General features: G+C 38.4%; 1 protein-coding gene across 4 annotated transcripts in view; it reads left to right on the top strand.

The window, feature by feature from the left end:
• Positions 1–19,480, top strand: part of FRY (FRY microtubule binding protein) — a gene marked incomplete at its 5' end in the record, with an annotated part of 453,417 nt that overhangs the window by 168,494 nt on the left and 265,443 nt on the right. For all 4 annotated transcript variants that reach the window (XM_081083582.1, XM_081083581.1, XM_081083584.1 and 1 more), the window contains 5 exons: positions 5,598–5,737; positions 10,585–10,675; positions 10,882–10,961; positions 11,068–11,148; positions 16,370–16,538. In XM_081083582.1, the coding sequence (XP_080939708.1) occupies positions 5,598–5,737; positions 10,585–10,675; positions 10,882–10,961; positions 11,068–11,148; positions 16,370–16,538 (561 nt within the window). The remainder of the gene's footprint in view (positions 1–5,597; positions 5,738–10,584; positions 10,676–10,881; positions 10,962–11,067; positions 11,149–16,369; positions 16,539–19,480) is intronic.

Raw genomic sequence — 19,480 nt, 5'->3', positions numbered from 1 at the left:
ACGAAACAGAGACCAAAAAATCAAAACAAAAGATCAACAAAACCATGAGCTTGTTCTTTGAAAAAATAAACAAGATTTGTGAACCTCTAGCCAGGCTCACCAAGAAGCAAAGAGAGAGGACCCAAAAACACAAAATCAGAAATGAAAGAGGTGAAAAAACAACTGATTCCACAGAAATACAAACGATTGTGAAAAAATTTTACAAACCACTCTACTCCAACAAAGTGGACAACCTAGATGAAATTGACATATTTTTAGAAAAATACAAGCTCCCAAAACTCAACCAAGAAGAATCAAAAAACCTAAATAGGCTGATAAGTACCGAAGAAATTCAAACAGTGATCAAAAATGTTCCAGCAAACAAAAGCCCTGGTCTGGATGGCTTTATAGGGGAGTTCTATCAAGCATCCGAAGAAAAACAAAAGCCTATCCTTCCACTTACTATTCCAAAAATTTCAGGAGGAAGGCACACTTCCAAGCTCTTTCTATGAAGCCAGCATTACCCTAATTCCAAAACCAGATAAAGAAATGACAAAAAAGAGAACTACAGGCTATATCTCTCCCTTGATATCCTCCAGGAGTTTTTTTTAATGTATTTTGGTGCTCCTGTATTGGGTGCATATATGTTTACCAGAATCATTTCTTCTTGTTGGATTGCTCCCTTTATTATTATGAAGTGGCCTTCCTTATCTCTTGTTATGTCCTTCACTTTGATGAACATAGATGCTAAAATCCTCAACAAAATTCTAGCAAATCGGATTCAGCAATACAATAGAAAGATCATAATACCATGACCAAGTGGGGTTTATTCCAGGAATGCAAGGCTGGTACAATATCTGCAAATCAATAAATGTGATACATCACATAAACAAACAGACAAAAATCACATAATCATATCAATCGATTCAGAAAACTATTTGACAAAATCCAACACCCTTTCTTGATAAAAACTCTCAGCAAAGTGGGAATAGAGGGATCATACCTCAACATAATAAAAGCCCTATATGACAAACCTACAGCCAACATCATAATCAATGGATAAAAACTAAAACCATTTCCCCTAAAAACAAGAACAAGACAAGGATGCCCACTTTCACCACTCCTGTTTGACATAGTACTCGAAGTACTAGCCATAGCAATCAGACAAGTAGAAGAAATAAAAGGCATCCATATTGGAAAAGAAGAAGTAAAACTATCCTTATTTGCAGATGACATGATACTGTACATAGAAAACCCCAAAGACTCCGTCAAAAAACTACTAGACCTAATAAATGAATTTGGCAATGTAGCAGGATACAAAATTAACGCCCAGAAATCTATGGCCTTTTTATAAACCAATGATGAACTCACAGAAAGAGAAATAAAAAAAAAAATTCCCATTTACCATTGCACAGAAAAAAACTAAGATACCTAGGAATAAACTTAACCAAGGACATAAAAGACCTGTACTCGGAAAACTACAGGACATGGAAAAAAGAGATAGAGGAAGACATAAACAAATGGAAGAACATCCCTTGTTCATGGATTGGTAGAATCAACATCATTAAAATGTCCATACTACCTAAAGCAATGTATAGATTCAATGCAATACCTATTAAAATACCAACGGCATATTTCAAAGATCTAGAATAAACTCTCCAAAAATTCATCTGGAATAAACAAAGACCCTGAATAGCCACAGCTGTCCTGAGATAAAAGAACAAAGTTGGAGGGATCACAATACCAGACTTCAAACTATATTACCAAGGCACTGTTCTCAAAACTGCCTGATACTGGCACAAGAATAGACATACAGATTAATGGAATAGAATAGAGGACCCAGAAATTGACCCAAGCCATTATACTCAATTAATATTTGACAAAGGATGCAAGAGCATACAATGGAGTCAAAACAGCCTCTTTAATAAATGGTGCTGGGAAATTTGGTCAGATACATGCTAAAAAGTGAAACTAGATCACCAACTTACACCATACACAAACACAAACTCAAAATGGCTAGAGATCTTAAATGTAAGATGGGAAACTATAAAAATCCTACAAGACTCCAAAGGCAGCAAAATTGCAGACATATGTCATAGGAATATCTTTACAGACACAGATCCTAGGGCAAGAGAGACTAAGGAAAAAGTAAACAAAGGGGACTACATGAAAAGAAAAAGCTTCTGCACAGCAAAGGAAGCCATCAACAAAACAAGACAACCCACTGCATGGGAGAACATATTTGCCAATGTTTTCTCCAATGAGGGTTTAATCTCCAACATTTACAGAGAACTCATACAACTTAACAAAAGGAAGATAAACAACCCAATCAAAAAAATGGGCAAAGGACTTAAGTAGATACTTTCCAAAGAGGACATTCAGAAAGCCAAGAGACACATGAAAACATGCTCAAAGTCACTAATCATCAGAGAGATTCAAACCAAAACAACAATGAGCTACCATCTCACATCTGTCAGAATGGCTATCATCAACAAATGACAAGTGCTGGAGAGGATGCGGAGAAAAAGGAGCCCTTATTCACTGCTGGGGAGAATGCAGACTGGTGCAGCCATTGTGGAAAACAGTATGGTGTTTCCTCAAAAATTAAAAAATGGAACTGCCATTTGACCTAGTAATACCACTTCTAGGAATATATCCCTAGAAAACAGAAGCACCAATCAGAAAGGATATATGCACCCCTATGTTCATAGCAACACAATTTACAGTAGCTAATATTTGGAAACAGCCTAAATGCACATCAGCAGATAAGTAGATTAGAAAAACATGGTACATCTACACAATGGAATGCTACGCTGCTATAAAAAAGAAGGAATTCTTACCATTTGCAGCAGCATGGATGGAACTGGAGAGCATTATGCTAAGTGAAATAAGCCAGGCAGTGAAAAAAAAAATACCACATGATCTCACTCACTTATGGATAATAAAGAACATTATAACCTAATGAACAAAAAGATAGATATAGAGGCAGAGAACCATTGAACCAACTGTCAACTTACAGCAGGAGGGCTGGGGAGTGTTGGGGAGGGGTAAGAGATCAATGGAAGGACTTATATGCATGCTTATAAGCATAACCAATGGACACAAGACACTGGGGTGGTGGGGTAAGGGCATGTGCTGGGGGGTAGAGGAGGCCGGGGGAAGGTCAATGGGGAAAAAAAGGAGACATATGTGCTACTATTTGTAATACTTTAAACAAGAAGATAAAATTTAAAATAAATAAAGAAGAGGAGATAAGTTTTCCTTTAATGTAATACAGGTAAATTATTGCTACTGATTTGTATCTGGAATCTAATTTGGGGCATATATCAGATTTGTGAATGAATGATTATTGGCAGAAAACCACACATTTTATTACCACTTAGTTTATTTTTTAGGGGAAATAGGTTTGCTTATTTCACCTAAACTATTCATGTAATTGCATTAACTAATATCTTACCTAATAATAGACAAACATGAAAATTGACCATACCTTCGCTACACCCACCAGCCAATAGGATGAGTATGCAAATTAACCAAACAAAGATGGCAGTTAATTTGCATATATGGGTGCCCAGCAGCAAGCAATCAGAGCCTGCAATCAGAGCTGAGAGGTCCCCTGCCCAGGCCTAACACCTTGAGGAGTTAGTCCTAGGTAGGGGTGCAGCCAGCGATGGTGGGGAGCAGGGGTGGAGTCAGTGATCGTGGGGAGCTGGGGATCCCTTGCCCACGCCTAACGCCTCGCCACAGGCATTAGGCCTGGGCAGCGGCGGAGCTAGTGATGGTGGGGAGCAGGAGCAGAGCCAGCAATCACAGGTATCGCAGGGAGCAGGGGTGGAGTTGGGGGTCCCCTGCCCAGGCCTAACGCCTTGGTCAGAGGCATTAGGCCTGGGCAGGGGTGGAGCTGCTGATGGTGGGGAGCAGAGAGGGAGCCGGGAATGGCGGGGATCAGAGAGGGAGCCGGTGATTGCGGGAGCTGGGGTCCCCTGCCCAGGCCTAATGCCTCGGCCACACACATTAGGCCTGGGCAGGGGCAGAGCCGGCAATCTTGGGGAGCTGGCGGTCCCCTGCCCAGGCCTAATGCCTCAGTCGGAGGCATTAGGCCTGGGCAGGGGCGGAGCTGGCAATGGCGGGTAGCAGGGGCACAGCCAGAGATGAGGGGGAGCTGGAGGTCCCCTGCCCAGGCCTAACACCTTGGTTAGAGGCATTAGGCCTGGGCAGGGGCGGAGCCAGCGATGGCGGGGAGCAGGGAGGGAGCCAGCGATTGCGGGAGCTGGGGGTCCCCTGCCCAGGCCTAATGCCTCTGCAACAGGTGTTAGGCCTGGGCAGGGGCAGAGCGGATGATTGCGGGAGCTAGGGGTCCTCTGCCCAGGACCAATGCCTCGGCCAGAGGCGTTTGGCCTGGGCAGGGGCCATGCTGGCAATTGGTGTGAACCACAGAGGAAACACTTTTTCTGACTGCTCATTGGCTAAGCTCCCTGTATGTCACTGGTAATAGTCTTAGTAACCTGGGTAATAAGTATCCAATAAGGTGATCTAGGGTTTTTTACCACACTCCTGGAGAAAAAAAGGAAGATCCATTGCTGGAGGGCTAAGAAATGTCATATCCTATGAAAGACACATCTTGAAAATGCCTAAATAAAGCTGTCATTTTTTCATGGTGAAGGGACTGGAGTCCATGTTGATGAAAACACCTTGGTGGCTGTGGGTTGGTGGCTGTGGTGACTGGCAGTGGCAGCAACAGCGGGGTAATGGGGCTGGTGTCTTCCCCTGATCAGCCTGGACGCCTACCACAAAGGGAGGCCAGACTGTGGCTTAGGCCCGCTCCCCAAGGGGAGCAGGGAGCGGGCCTAAGCCATCAGTATGACATCCCTGATGGCTCCCAGTATGTGATAGGGGGCAGGCTGGGCTGAGGGACTCCGCCTCTCCAGTGCACAAATTTTTGTGCACCAGGCCTCTAGTATCCTATGTAATAAGAGGATAATATGCAAATCAACCAAATGGAATGACCGGTTGCTATGAAGTGCAACGACCACCAGGGGGCAGATGCTCAATGCAAGACCTGCCCCCTGGTGGTCAGCCAGAAGCTGGGCTGATGCTGGTGATCGCAGCGGCGGAGGCGGGACCCCCTGCCCCCCCACAGTGCACAAATGTCGTGCACTGGGCCTCTAGTTTATTTATAGAACAGTATTTTTGAGGACCTAAGAAGGACACGTTACTGTCCTTATTAAAGGAAGGACTGTGATAAATAAGAAAACTTTGTTGTGACTGTGTCTTGGATTTATTTGTGAAATAAAAAGTTTCTCAGTAATTGACAGTGCCTCCAAAGCATTTAATCCAGCAATTTGCAACCAGTGTGCTATAAGAATTTTTAAAACATACAATACCTGACTATTTGGTCAGGGGCACTGACCTCTTTTCCCTTAGATTGTCAAATAAAAAAATAACAATAGCCAACAGAACAATAGCCATCCGATGTGAATGAATCAAAAGTATACCTATTTTTTGTCAGATCAGCAAAAAAAATATTTTTGGTTGTGCTGGAGAATAATTAGTTCATGTGTGCCCTGAGATGAAAAAGTTTGAAAATTGCTGCTTTAATCACCTGCTTTTCTCTATAGGTCATCAGCTCAATGAGCTCTCTTTCTGAGTACTGCCTGCCTTCCATTCTGCGCACATTGTTTGACTGGTATAAAAGGCAAAATGACATTGAGGATGAATCACACGAATACAGACCAAGAACAAGCAATAAATCAAAAAGGTACATTTCTTTTGCATAAGGATTTTGAGAATTATGGTTTCTTTTTATTTATATTTCTTTTCTTTTTTCTTTCTCCCTCCCTCCTTTCCTTCCTTCTTTCTTTCATTTTGTTTAAGAAATGTAAATCAAAATGAGAGTTAAGAGGCATCTAGGTATTCCTGCCTCTTCGCACAGATACCTAGCAGGTGCAGGAGCTCCTTATTTGGCAGGTGGCACATTTGGGAAACTAGTCACTGGCAGCTGTCATAGGTTGAAAATTCATACAGGGCCTTATTTCAACATTGGTGGGGCAAGGTGTAAGGGGCCAAGGTTACCCTCATACCTTTTCTGTGCCCTCTCGCTTCCAGTCTACACCTGAAAGCAGAAGGGCTGCTGCTTGCCCTGCACGACACTGCCTGGATGTTTTAGTTCTTCTCAGTAACCTTGAATGCCCAGTGTACTGTGAAAAGATGCTGGGTTGGACATTAGCCATAGTCGTGGAGCTGCCACTAATTAGCCATGTGACTTTGGGCAACTAACCACCTCTTTGTACCTCAGCCTCTTCATGAGCAAAGTGGGGAAGTCAGATTATAGCATCTCTAACTTCTGTTCTATCAAAGAATTTTGTTTATTTGTTATTTGCATTTGGAGAGTAGAACTTGCTGCTGCATGAGTACCTTGGCAGCCACAAAACTTGAAATTCTTATACTGTCCAATGAATATACGTTTCTACAAATTTTAGGTAAATAAATGTAATTTCATATGTTTTAAATCAACCTCCTTTAATACATTTATCTTTTTTTATTCTTTGTTGATTAAAGTGTGACATATGCCTCCTTTTACCCCATTGACCTCTCCCTGGCCACTCCCACCCCCCCACCCCACCCCCAGCACATGCCCTCACCCCTCTACTGTCTGTGTCCATTGGTTATGCTTATATGCATGTATACAAGTCTTTTGGTTGATCTCTTACTCCACCCATTCCCACCCTCTCCTGCCTTCCCTTTGAGTTTTGACGGCCTGTTCGATGTCTCTGTCTCTGGATCTATTTCTGTTCATCAGTTTTTGTTTATTATATTCCACAAATGAGTGAAAGCATGTGATATTTATCTTTCGCTGACTGGCTTATTTCACTTGGATTAATGCTCTCTGTGTCCATCCATGCTGTTGAAAATGGTAAGATTTCCTTCTTTTTCACAGCAGCATAGTATTCCATTGTGTAGATGAGCCACAGCGTTTTAATCCATTCATCTGCTGATGGACACTTAGGCTTTTCCAAATCTTAGCTATTGTAAATTGTGCTGCTATGTACATAGGGGTGCATATATCCTTTCTGCTTGGTGTTTCTGATTTTGGGGGATTCATTCCTAGAAGTGGGATTACTGGGTCAAATGGGAATTCCATTTTTAATTTTAAGGAAACTTCATACCATTTTCCACAGTGACTGTACCCGTCTGCATTCCCACCAGCAGTGCAAGAGGGTTCCTTTTTCTCCGCATGCTCTCCAGCACTTGTCATTTGTTGATTTGTTGATGATAGCCATTCTGACAGATGTGAGATGGTACTTCATTATCGTTTTGATTTGCATCTCTTAGATGATCAGTGACTTTGAGCATGTTTTCATATAATACATTTATCTTTTTAAAAAAAGATTATTTCAAAAGAGACTAGATTTCTCCACATGAATTGGTTATGCATGTTTTTATGTATTTAAAGACAGTAAACTGAAATCACTCAGAAAATCAGATATTAATTACTACTTATAAGTAATTTATCCCTTTCATTTTTCTTGACACTCCTAATATTTTTTAAATATAGACATCTCTTGAAATAGGAGACTGTAATTTTACCAAATTACAATTCATCCAAACTTGTAATTTCATTTTATAATGTATGTGACTTTATGCAATATTCAATCATTTATTTATCATTTTGTTTGGGGGAGAAAATTTTTTAGTTAAAGAGGGAATTTTTATTGAAATATAATTCACAAACAGTAAAATTTACCCATTTCAAGTGTATAATTCTGTGTTTTTGGTACATCCATGAGATTATGCAACCATCACCACTATCTAATTCCAGAACATTTTCACTGTACCATAAAGGAACTCCATACCAATTAGCAATCTCTCTTCATAAATACTTTTTAAATGTATCAAATTTTACAGGTAGAAATTCAATTCTTGTGTCTGAAAATTGAGACTGTGTGGTTATTAAATTAATGGAATCATTTTATTATATTTCTCACATTACCTGTTAGATTATGAAGAGACATTATTAAAACTTTCCTGGAGGTAGGAAGTGGGATGATTTTGTTGAGTTGACTTAAGTGAGTTTTAGTTTTGTTCCTTGGTTTTGTCAGAGCTTAGTTACTAAAATTAGATTTTTCATTAATTGATTGCTTGATAGATTGAAAATAATAGGGTTTTTTTTTTTTATCATGCTACTGATTATTTTCAGGAGATCAAAGTAATCGCAGGGATCAAATACAGAATCAGGACAGCAAAATTCAACTCAGTAGCATTTGAAAGTTTAAACAAGAGAGAGTGTGTGTGTGTGTTTGGGAGAAAGCCAACAGAATCAGGGTCTCCAAAGCATACTGTAGCCAATAGTGTGAGTTTCTGTTACTAAAAAAAAAAAAAAGAAAAGAAAAGAGGAGCTTTCAGGAGAAGCATGAACAACTGAAAACAGTCAAATGTGACAAGTGTGTATTTGGGTTATGTTTTCTAGGATTAGTATAATATCAACATTTTGACTGCCAAATAAATTTGTCAAATGCCTCTGGCTCCTGAAAGTTAGACCTCAAACAAGCAATAAAGTTGAATTCATTATTGGAAAAGTATATGTCTTACTTTTATTTGAAAGTATCATGGGCTTAATAAATAAGACAGACTTAAGAGTTTAAAAAATATTTTTCTACCAAGAACTGCTACTTTCTCAAGGTCTTCTGGCCCCCTTTGAAGACCCTGATGAGCCATCCAACACAAACATTTTCTCTCTACTGCTGCTGGCCATCTTTGGGAGTTCTCCTTCCATTTGGTCATTAAGCTTCTTGTTCCCATATTCCATGATATAATCTTTAGGTTAGATGTGTGAATGCCCTCTTTTTAAATATATTTCCACATATTTTCTTCTTTCCCAACTGGCAGTAGCACTTTCTTCTTCTGGTGGGTCTTGAAGGGCTTCCGATAGATGGTTCTGTTCAGTTCACTTCTTCTCCTTCTGGCAGGACTGTTCATAAATGATCCTGAATGAAGGAGTTCTGACCCTGTCACTACATTTCCCCTTGAAAGTCAAGGCTGCAGCTTCCCTTGTTAACCCATCCTGTCATCCACCAGCCTTAATTTGACTTGTTGATGGTTACAGAGCTCCTCCAGAAGTTATTTTTTATAGCTTAAATATCATCTTCCTTTCTGCTCATTTCCTCTGGACTAAAGACAAAAAAATTTCGTATTTAAAATAGTCTTGACTTGTTTTGAAAATATGCCTGACAAGTCCAAATCCTGCCATTCTTTCTCATTGCTTTATTTAATATTAGAGGCCAGGTGCACGAATTGGTGTACATTGAAAGGAAATTAATTAGAAGGTGGCCGGTGGGGTGGGACTGAGCAAGAGAAGCCAGACATGCCCTGGAGCCAACCTCCTGCAGTCCCTCCCTGGCCTGCCTCACCTGTGGTGGTGCCAGGGCTCGAAGGGTGTCTGCAGAGTGAGCAGGGTCTTTCTGGCAGGTGGGGTCCCTCAGCCTGGCCTGCAGGGATTGGGCTGAAACCGGCAGCCTGACATCCCCCAAGGTGTCCGGAGTGCGAGGGGGCACTCTGCAAAGTTGCTGTTGCTCCGCAGCTCCTGTGTTGAGCATCTGCCCCCTGGTGGTCAGTGCGCATCATACCTACCGGCCGGTCACTTAGCTTTTTATATATATAGATACAAGTATTGAGCAGTTGTGTGTTCGAGAGAGTAAACTGCTTTATCTTATTTAGTACTCAAGTAAACCTTTATATAATTGCTATTAGTATTTCCATTCATAGATAGGGACATTGCTGATAAGTAGAAGAGGCATAATTTTAACTCAGGACTGGTTCATACCAAAGCCAATGCTCTTAGCCACTATTCTTGCTTCTCTGCCGGGGAACTCAGCAATCATTTCATTTTCTTTCTTTGTTCAATCGAAATTAGCCCTCAGTCAGTATGTTAAATAAGCATAAGATATGGGAGAGACTTACATTTCCATCCTCGGGCAGTGCTAGTTTTGCTCCCCGACTTTTGAATGAGTTCAAATAACTCCACTTTGCCTCTTTTACCGCTTCTTCCATCTGTTTTTCAGTCTCTCTCTTCCAATACCCTCTCACTTCTTCTTTCCTCTTTTCATAAGTATCAAGGGACAAAGGTCAAAAAGAATGGGACAGGGCAAAAAAAATAAATGCTGATCCTTTCTTCACCCCTATAGTTCCGTTCCAATTGTTAATCATGTTATGTCCTTACGTTATTTAGCTCCTTTCACAAGATGCTTTCACTGTACACCTCTAGTATGGTAACTCTGTCTTATGTTTGTATCCACTTTTCAAATGATAGAATTCCTGGGTTGAAACATACCTTAGAAAAGCTGACAAGATGGGGTTATAGATTCACAAATAGCTACTCAAGTTGGCATGGTTGAAAATGTAAAATTTGCAGTCAAATATTCTGATTCAGTGTTTGTTCACTGTACATGAGTATTAGGGTTAGCTTCAGCAAATACTGTATTTACCACTGCAATCTTATAATATCAAAAATGGTTTGCAGCCCATTGGGATGAGTCCTTAGTTTTTAATGAATTATATCACTCACAATATCTTCAATGCCAATTAATGTGACTTTTTAAAATTTTACAGTGATGAACAGCAACGAGATTATTTAATGGAAAGACGGGACCTCGCCATTGATTTTATTTTTTCTTTAGTATTAATAGAAGTTTTAAAACAGGTCAGTAATTTAATGTTACTTTTATATATAGTTTACTTATCTGAAAACTACTTAAGTTTTTAATTATTTTTGAATTTCAAGTACTGGGTCATATGAATTATATTTATTAATTGCTAAAGTCCATATACAGTTATTGGAAGTACTGTTATTGATTTGATCTTTAATATTCCCTTCAAATTAAGAGCCATCTCTTTTTTTTTTTCCAGATTCCACTTCATCCTGTATTAGACAGTTTAATACATGACGTTATTAACTTGGCTTTCAAGCACTTTAAATACAAAGAAGGGTAAAGTAATTTCTCACTTTAGAATTTTGACAAGATTGGGTGCTAAAACTAAATCAAGTTTTAGATGACCAGGGACCCCTAATGTGTCTAATTATATTTTATTTAGGTACCTTGGTCCTAACACTGGTAATATGCACATTGTGGCAGACCTGTATGCAGAAGTCATTGGAGTGCTGGCACAAGCTAAGTAAGTAAATGTCAGTCAGAAACCTTTACCACAAGAACAGGGATGTTTCTGTCAACTCATGCCATCCCTCCACCTTACTCTCAGGAAGGAGACATGAGTGAACTTACAGGAAGCTAGGGTTGTTTTGCTGTGTGTGCCCTGTCTCTGAAACTGACTAAAAGCTTCCCCAAGGCAAATACAAGTCTTTTTCCAATTGGTTTGCTTTGTTATTTTTTTTCACTTGACGGTTGGGTCAGATCCTACCAAGAGTTCATGAGTTTCATATGACTGCATCAAATAAAGAAATGGTCTAATCAAATTATTTTTATCTTTGCCCAAATATTCCAAAGAAGTTAATCATTTTTAAAAGTTTTGTTGTGCTAGCTTCAGCAGAACATATACTAAAATGTTTTGTTTTCTATATTCATAGATGATATCATAATCTATGAGTGGGAAAATTCCATTCTAGAATGTCCCTTTACTATAGAGCTTACTTAATTCAGCTGAGCTAAAAATGTCCCATACTCTGTCATGGAAACAAGTCAGAGGAAAATTGTCATTGCTAAATTTATCTGGCCCCGTAACACTACTTAGCAGGCTAGAACAAAGTGGTGTTAGATTATTAGCAATAGTATACTTCTTCCAAAAGTGATGTTACACCCTATTTTCCCATCTTCATCTTATTCCACCCTCAGGCAGATCGGGCAAGATCCTGAATGCCTAGTTAGGCAAAATGAGCTACGGACCTAATGGGAACCCAAGGCAAGAAGCCAGCTGAAAGCAGCAGTGCTGCCCTGATCTTTGAGAAATGCAACCTTCTGAAAGAGATGTTTATCTTTAAGAGATGGAATTTCCTAACTTAGTATCATGGAAATACCCAATTTTTTTTTTAATTGAAGTACTTATTTAGCAATCTTACCTAGCCAAAACATAGACAGGAACTCAGGAATAGACCCAAAAAACCCCATGGCATGACTTAATCTGACCCAATTTATCTATTTATCTGAACTACCCATTTTTTCTAACACATGAAACATGAGTATTAGATGGACGAGAGGTAGGTACACTCATGCCCATGAGAACTGCGAAGGTCAAAGACTGACAGCAACAGAGGAAAGAAAAAACTGGCTAAAGCTTGCATTAGAACTAAACAGTAGAGTTATCTGGGCCATTTTGCAGGAGACTACATTGTACTTTATTTAATATAGCCCACTGTAATCATTATGGTTCATCAGTCCATATGAAGTTTAATATGCAAAAAATAACATCTTGTGTTTTTCTTAGTTTTTGTGAATTATGCATAACAGTATTCATTACGTCTAGAATGGCCTTTCTTAGCTACTTCAATTTGGGGTTAGTTCTGAATGAATTGAGAACCAATGCCATAACTAAACAATACTCTAAAGTTGTAGGAATTGCCATATTTGGTTAGCTGTATGATACACCAAGCCAATTTTTCTTGCCAACAGTGGCTTTTTATACTTTTATGATGTCAATATTTGTCCTAATTCTGCAATAGTAGAGTGTAAGAGGTGTCTCTATTTGGACAAGGCTCCAATACTTTGCCATCACAGGAGAACCACTTGGCCAGTGAGTTCCTGTAGTTAATCACAGTAATATATGCTCATCACAATCAATGGACAATTAACCTTTACTGATAGACAGTACAGTCTTGAACTGGTATCATACTAGGAATAATCACATCACCAGGACTCACTTTATCACTGCCTTGGGAATTAATGCTTCATTTGTTCTTGGGGAAAAGGGGTGTTTGCTTATCAGGTACAGGTGGTTATCTCTTTTAAAATAAACTTGGGAGGTGTGCAGGAGGCAGCTGGTCGATGTTTCTCTCTCATCGATGTTTCTAGCTCTCTGTCCCTCTCCCCTTCCTCTCTGTAAAAAATCAATAAAATATATTTAAAAAAAAATAAAAAAAATAAAATAAAATAAACTTGGGTAATACAACAATTCTAATTTAAGATTTTGTATCTAGTTCCTAATGATAATGCATATGAAATATTTTCTTCAATATAACTTTAGTTTTTAATATTACTTTAGTCTTAACAGAATGACTATTATTAATCTTAATAGTGATGATGTGCTTAATTATTGTCCTTCAGGGAAAACATTTTCACTATGAAGTAGTATTCACCTATAGTGTTAACTTTGTTAAAGTCAATTAAGTTAAAATTAGGTATTTTAAGGTAGGGAGTTTTTTGTTGTTGTTAAAATATGACATATTCATTTAAATACTGATGATTACTTCTAAGATTCATAGATTTCAAAACTACTTTCTCCTTATGTGATACAATCTTAATGTATATATTCTTACTCTCACTTTAAAATATGTACTATTCATTTTAAAGCAGAAGTTATTTGTATGTGAATGTCATTTAGCTAATGTTTTTACTAAAGATAATACTAAATATTAAAGGCACGGTCATTGAAGAGAAGTTTTTTTTCCCCTGAAATTATCTTAAGGGAATATAGATTTTAGTACAAATAGATTTTAGGAATATTTTTATGTTAAAATAACATGCTTATGTCATTTTGGATTTTTTTTAAGTAAAAGATAGCCATATTTATTTTCAAATGAGAGATAGACTTTTAACTATTAGCTCATGAGAATATTGAAATAGTGGGTTATACAAATAACCTGCCTTTTCCTACCTCTCCTTGTTTCAGTTATGAAAAAGAAATGGAAAACTTTCTTAGGTATCATGTGATCTTTCAAACAATATAACATGTAAGATTAATTAATTTTTTAAGCTCTCATATTTCATTATTAATTTTTATAATCTTGATTGAAAGTCACTTTCATGGCTTTCCATGCCATTTCTTCTCCCTGCCTTCCCCCCATCTCTGCCAAAAGACCTCTGCTTGTCCTTCTAGATAGTCAGATCCCTTCTGAAATCTCTAATTATCCAGTTGGAAAGAGTCTCTTTATTCTCCAGTGCCCTCTACCTGCCTTTAAGTATATTATTCACATAAAAGACAATGGAAGATATGAGAAAGTGATTTGGCCTGGATCATTCAACCTCCCTGAAGGATCAGAGAGATCAAGGCAAAGTTCCAGACACATGCTAACACACCACATTATTATTATTATTATTATTATTATTATTATTATTATTATTTATTCACAAGGTTCATTGACAAGGATACATTATTTTATCTTCCCAATTAAACTGTACACTGTTCTAGATAGGGCAGGGGCTACATTTCATAGTTCGTGACTGTCATGAACTATGCAGCTGTGTTATAGTGGAAATTCCTGGAATTTGCATCAGAACAACCTGAGTTTGAGTCTTGTCTTTGTCACTTTAGTCTCCAGATCTGTTTCTTCATTTGTAAAGTGGAAATGCATTCACTGCCTGACTCAGTGGATTGTTGTGAAGATAAAAATGTAAGAGTGTATGTAAGGTACATTAAATATACACCATCTTACAAATGTATCGGATTGTTATTCCTGATTCATACCAGTACCTTAGAAACTTTAGCACATCAGATTCACCTATAGGGCTTGTTAAACAGGATGACTGGACTCACCCCCAGAGTTTCTTGTTCTGGAAGTCTGGGGTGGGCCAGAGAATGTGTTTCTCACAAGTCCCCAGGTGATGCTGATCTGGGAACCACACTTTGAGAACCACTGGTCTGGACATACTATAGCATAAAGGTTAACAGCATGGCCTCTACAGCCAGACATTTTGCTTAAAAGTTTGGCTCCGCCAGCTATGTGACTATTACAAAACCTCTGCCACAGTGTTTCTTCTGTAAAAGGGCCATAATAATAGTATCCCACTAGAGTGGTTGTGAGAGTTAAATGAGTTACCCTATGTGAAGTTCACTGAACTTTGCCTGGCATATTGTAAGCTCTGACTGCTATTTGTGGTTATCATCATCAATTTTATTCTTTTACTCTAAGAAGTAGAAAAGAATGATGACATTGGAGTTTGGAATTTATATTTTCTGCTCCATTGTCTTCTTAAAAATCTTTTTTATTGTGAAATATATATATATAGCAAACCTAAAGAAAAAAAATCCACACATTGTTTAGAACAAGACAAACAATTTTAACCAAATGTTACCAAATGAATACCATGTCACTTCCTCCACCCAAGCTGAGAACTAGAAAATTGCCAGCTGTCAGACGCCCCTTGTACCCAACTTCTCAGTCATACACTCCTGTCATTGCCTTTTAGTGAAACAGTATCTATATTTTACCTCCCCCTTAATTTGTCCTAAAATTTCTACTTTGGGGTATCAAGAGTTGCTGTTCCATACTTCTGAGGCTCTACTAGATGGCCTTTAACTTCTATCATCATAATTGCCCTCTCCAATCACACCTTATTCTTAATTATCCCTTTTAACTTATGCAGAACCTCAGGCTGATGGTCTCAGGAAACCAAATACAGTATCATGACTCTTACAACAATTTCCTTGTGTTTTCTTTTTTTAACTAACTGTGAAACTGCCTATCTCAGAAATAGTTTGGATAACTTCTGTGTTTATAGTCCCTCATCCTCAGGTACTTTGAAGATTTGCTACCACCTTGCATCCTAAGATCTATTCTTTTTTTAATCCTACATAATAATGTTGTAATTAATATTATTGATTATTAATATTATTTTATTTTCAAGCAATACAAATGCCTTAAATTCCTTGAGGACTGGATCTTTTCCCATGTAGTAGAGAACTTATCTTCTAGAGCTGATTTAAATTTTCCCATTGCTAGATTTTCTTTTAAACTAAAAATATTTTCTTCAATAATCATAAACTTAAAACTATAAATAAAACAACAACTTAAAACTTTGGAAGTGGATGTGGGCATTTTCCTGAGCATTATTCCCTGTCACTGTCAGAACTAGCAAGCCTGGCATGCTATTATTGCTCATATGCTCACCACTGATGCTTCAGGTCCTTGGGGTCTGCAAGTGTGTTGGAAATTGCTAAGCCTGAAGAAATGGAACTCGATTTAAGATCTGTAGTATTTTGAGAGTAGCTAGGTAACCTTGGATCTTATCTCTAGCCTGAAGGAGATGTGTATTTATGGAATAACAAGGGAGAAGATGGGACTCTACCAAATCCCCAATACCAACTCCTTTCAAAATCTCAGACACTGTACTTTGATTGATTTGAAGGACCCCCATCCTTGTTCCTTGTCACCCCGAGATGCTGGAGGCCTCCATTACAGTCACTTTCCTACCCATTATTTGATAAATCACTCATATTCTCTTCTTAGATTCCATTCTGTGAAGAAGAAATTTATGGCAGAGCTCAAAGAATTACGACACAAGGAGCAGAGCCCATATGTTGTTCAAAGCATCATCAGCCTGATAATGGGGATGAAATTCTTTCGGATTAAGATGTACCCAGTGGAGGACTTTGAGGCCTCTCTTCAGTTTATGCAGGTAATATCTTCAGCAGAAAGACCAAGGGCTATCTGTTTGAGTGACTTCCTTCCTCAAAGTAACTCACCTGGAATGTAAAAACCCAGTTACTTGTCAAGGTGGAAAAAAAGCCCTACTTTTTCCTTAATAATTCAGAAAGGGCTTTGTAACCAAATAATAGAGTTGCAGGCATATAATTTTATTTTCAAACTTCACATCAACTTTGGAGCAGGGTGTCCAGGGGAATGTCTTATTTATTAACCTTTTCTCTCTCTCCATATTTCTCTCTCTCTCTCTCTCTCTCTCTCTCTCTCTCTCTCTCTCTCTCTCTTTCTTATCCATTGGCTACATATTGTTCTGTAAATAAAATATAGCTAATATTTTTACTGTTTAGAGTTAATAGCATTAGTTGGCTATGCTAATTCATAGGCATCAGAACTTTAAATAATGAAGAGATCTTTTTATTCATACTATCAGAAGGAATTTAGAAAATTAACCAAACCATAAAGGTTTAGATGTCAGTTACACAGTGTTTATTATTATGTGCTAACAAAGGAATTGTTGTTAATGAGGATTCCACAGAATATACAGCTATTAAGTTTACAAAACTTTAGTATTTGAAGGGATACTTTTAATGCTGCTCTGAATCTGACCTAGTGAGAGCTAAGATATAGTGGCTATGAATATAGCCTGTACCACTTCATATCCATTATACCAGCTGGAATAAAAAAGATAGTGTTGCCCAGCTGATGTGGCTCAGTGGTTGAGCACTGACCTATGAACCAAGAGGTCAGGGTTGGCTTCCTAGTCAGAGCACAAGGCGGGCTCAATCCCCAATGTGTGGTGTGCAAGAGGCAGCCGATCAATGACTCTCTTTCATCATTGATGTTTCTATCTCTCTCTCCCTTTTTATTCATTTCTGAAATCAATAAAAAAATATATTTTAAAGAAAGACAGTATGAGCAAGAAGATGCCAAGAAATTGGGACCCTCATACACTGCTGGTGGCAGTAGCTTCGGAAAACATTTTGAAAGCTCCTCACATGGTGAAATCTATAATTACTATATTATCCAGCAATTCCACTTCTAGGTGTATACCCAAGAGAAATGAAAATATATGTGCACACAAAAACATGAATGCAAATAAATGTTCATTGCAGCACTATACATAACAGCAAAAAAGTAGATACAACCCAAATGTTTATCAACTGATGAATGAATAAATTAAATGTGGTCTACAATATTATTTAGCCATAAAAAGGAATGAAGTACTGATAAGTGCTACAATTTGGATGAACCTTGAACATAGTATGGTAACTGAAATTGGACACAAAAGATTACATATATGATTCCATTTATAGGCAATACCCATAATAGGCAAACCTATAGAGACAGAAAGTATAGGGCTGGAGGAAGGGAGTGTGAGTAGGGAAACTGCTAAGGAGGACAAAGTTTTTTTGGAGGATAATGAAAAGTTTCTAAGTTTGACTGTGGTGATAGTTTTGTAACGAGACAATCAATGGGTCCATGCTGCCTGTCACTACTTGAACCAATTAAGCAGAGATAGGGTTGAATCATATATGAGCATTTATTCCAATAATGCAGGCAGTGGTGGGAGAGCAGCAGGTCATCCACAAAAATCTGCTCTGCAGACCCCCATAAAACAGCTGCTTATATAGGATAGGACAAAGATTACATGGGGAAGTAGGGATTACAGATATGGGGAAGTAGGAGGTTGGGTGGGATTCCATTGTTTGGACAACAAAGTTGTTAAATCTTTCCAAGATAATAGGCAGGTCTTGAATGAGAATGAACCGAATTCCAAGTTTGACTCCCAGGTCCAAGGTTGACTCCCAGGTCACAGGGGCATACAACTCCCAGCCAGGTTAGAATGTCCTTTCTTTAACCAACACAAAGCAATCATGGTTAATAGAGCATGATTAATATTTCCTGTAATCATAGCTAGTCCCAATATTCTATTTTTGCCCCTAACAGTTTTACAATAGTGAATATACAGAAAATATACTTAAATAGGTGAGTTGCATGGTATGTTAACTATATCTCAAAAAGGCTGTTTTTAAAAAAGAATATAGGCTGTGTATCAAACTTCTTGGGTTTGAATTCAAGCTTAAGCACTAACCAGCTCTGTGACCTTGGGCAAGTCAGACTTAATCTTTCCCCCACCTTCCCATCTCAGGCCTCACTCACCTATCTGCAAAGTGCTGATAATGACACTAACCTTAGACAGGGGTTCTGAGAATTCTCAGTAACTGCTATTATTAAAAATAAAACTATTATTATTTTTATCCCTCTCACCTAATTCATGTATCTATGTACTTGAATGATGATTTGAGAGAGTATTTTTATACACATGCAAAATAATGTAGGAAAAGGGTCACAGTGCTGGGAACCATAAAGCTCCCCTCTGTTGTCAGTGGCTTTCCATGCTGGCAGTGACTATCTTGGGCTAAGGTTTTAGTATGATATTGATAGACTGGGGACTTAAGTAACTATTATTGGTGATAATCCCAATGTTGACTGAAAATAAGTGGTAGTAGCTAATATAGATATTAACATATACATGTAGCCTTTGACTCTTCCATGAAAACAATACCTAATAAAGACCACAGTAAGTTACTACCAAGGCCGGGAAGGAGAAAGGAGCTGGCAGAATTCGGGACAGGCCAACTCCTACTAGATCCCTGGGCAACCCAAAATATCCTTTCATTAACAGCAGTCCACAGGCAAAGAAATCCTTGCTTAAGGAAACTATTGCAAAGGTTTCCTTGTCTAAGGTAGGGAAGGAAAGGCTTCCAGACTTGCTTGTGAAACTGTCTGAATAATAAACACACTTAAAATTCAGGCTAGCAAGTAAATAGCTCTGTACCCAGGGATGTCAGGGCCTCAAGAAAATATAATTTCCTCTTCCTCTCTTCCCATGTTTACCTTCTCTGGGGGTCTGTG

This window comes from Myotis nattereri (assembly GCF_964212035.1).
Source record: "Myotis nattereri genome assembly, chromosome: 2".
Classification (NCBI taxonomy): Eukaryota; Metazoa; Chordata; class Mammalia; order Chiroptera; family Vespertilionidae; genus Myotis; species Myotis nattereri.
This window is presented reverse-complemented; position numbering and strand designations above follow the sequence as displayed.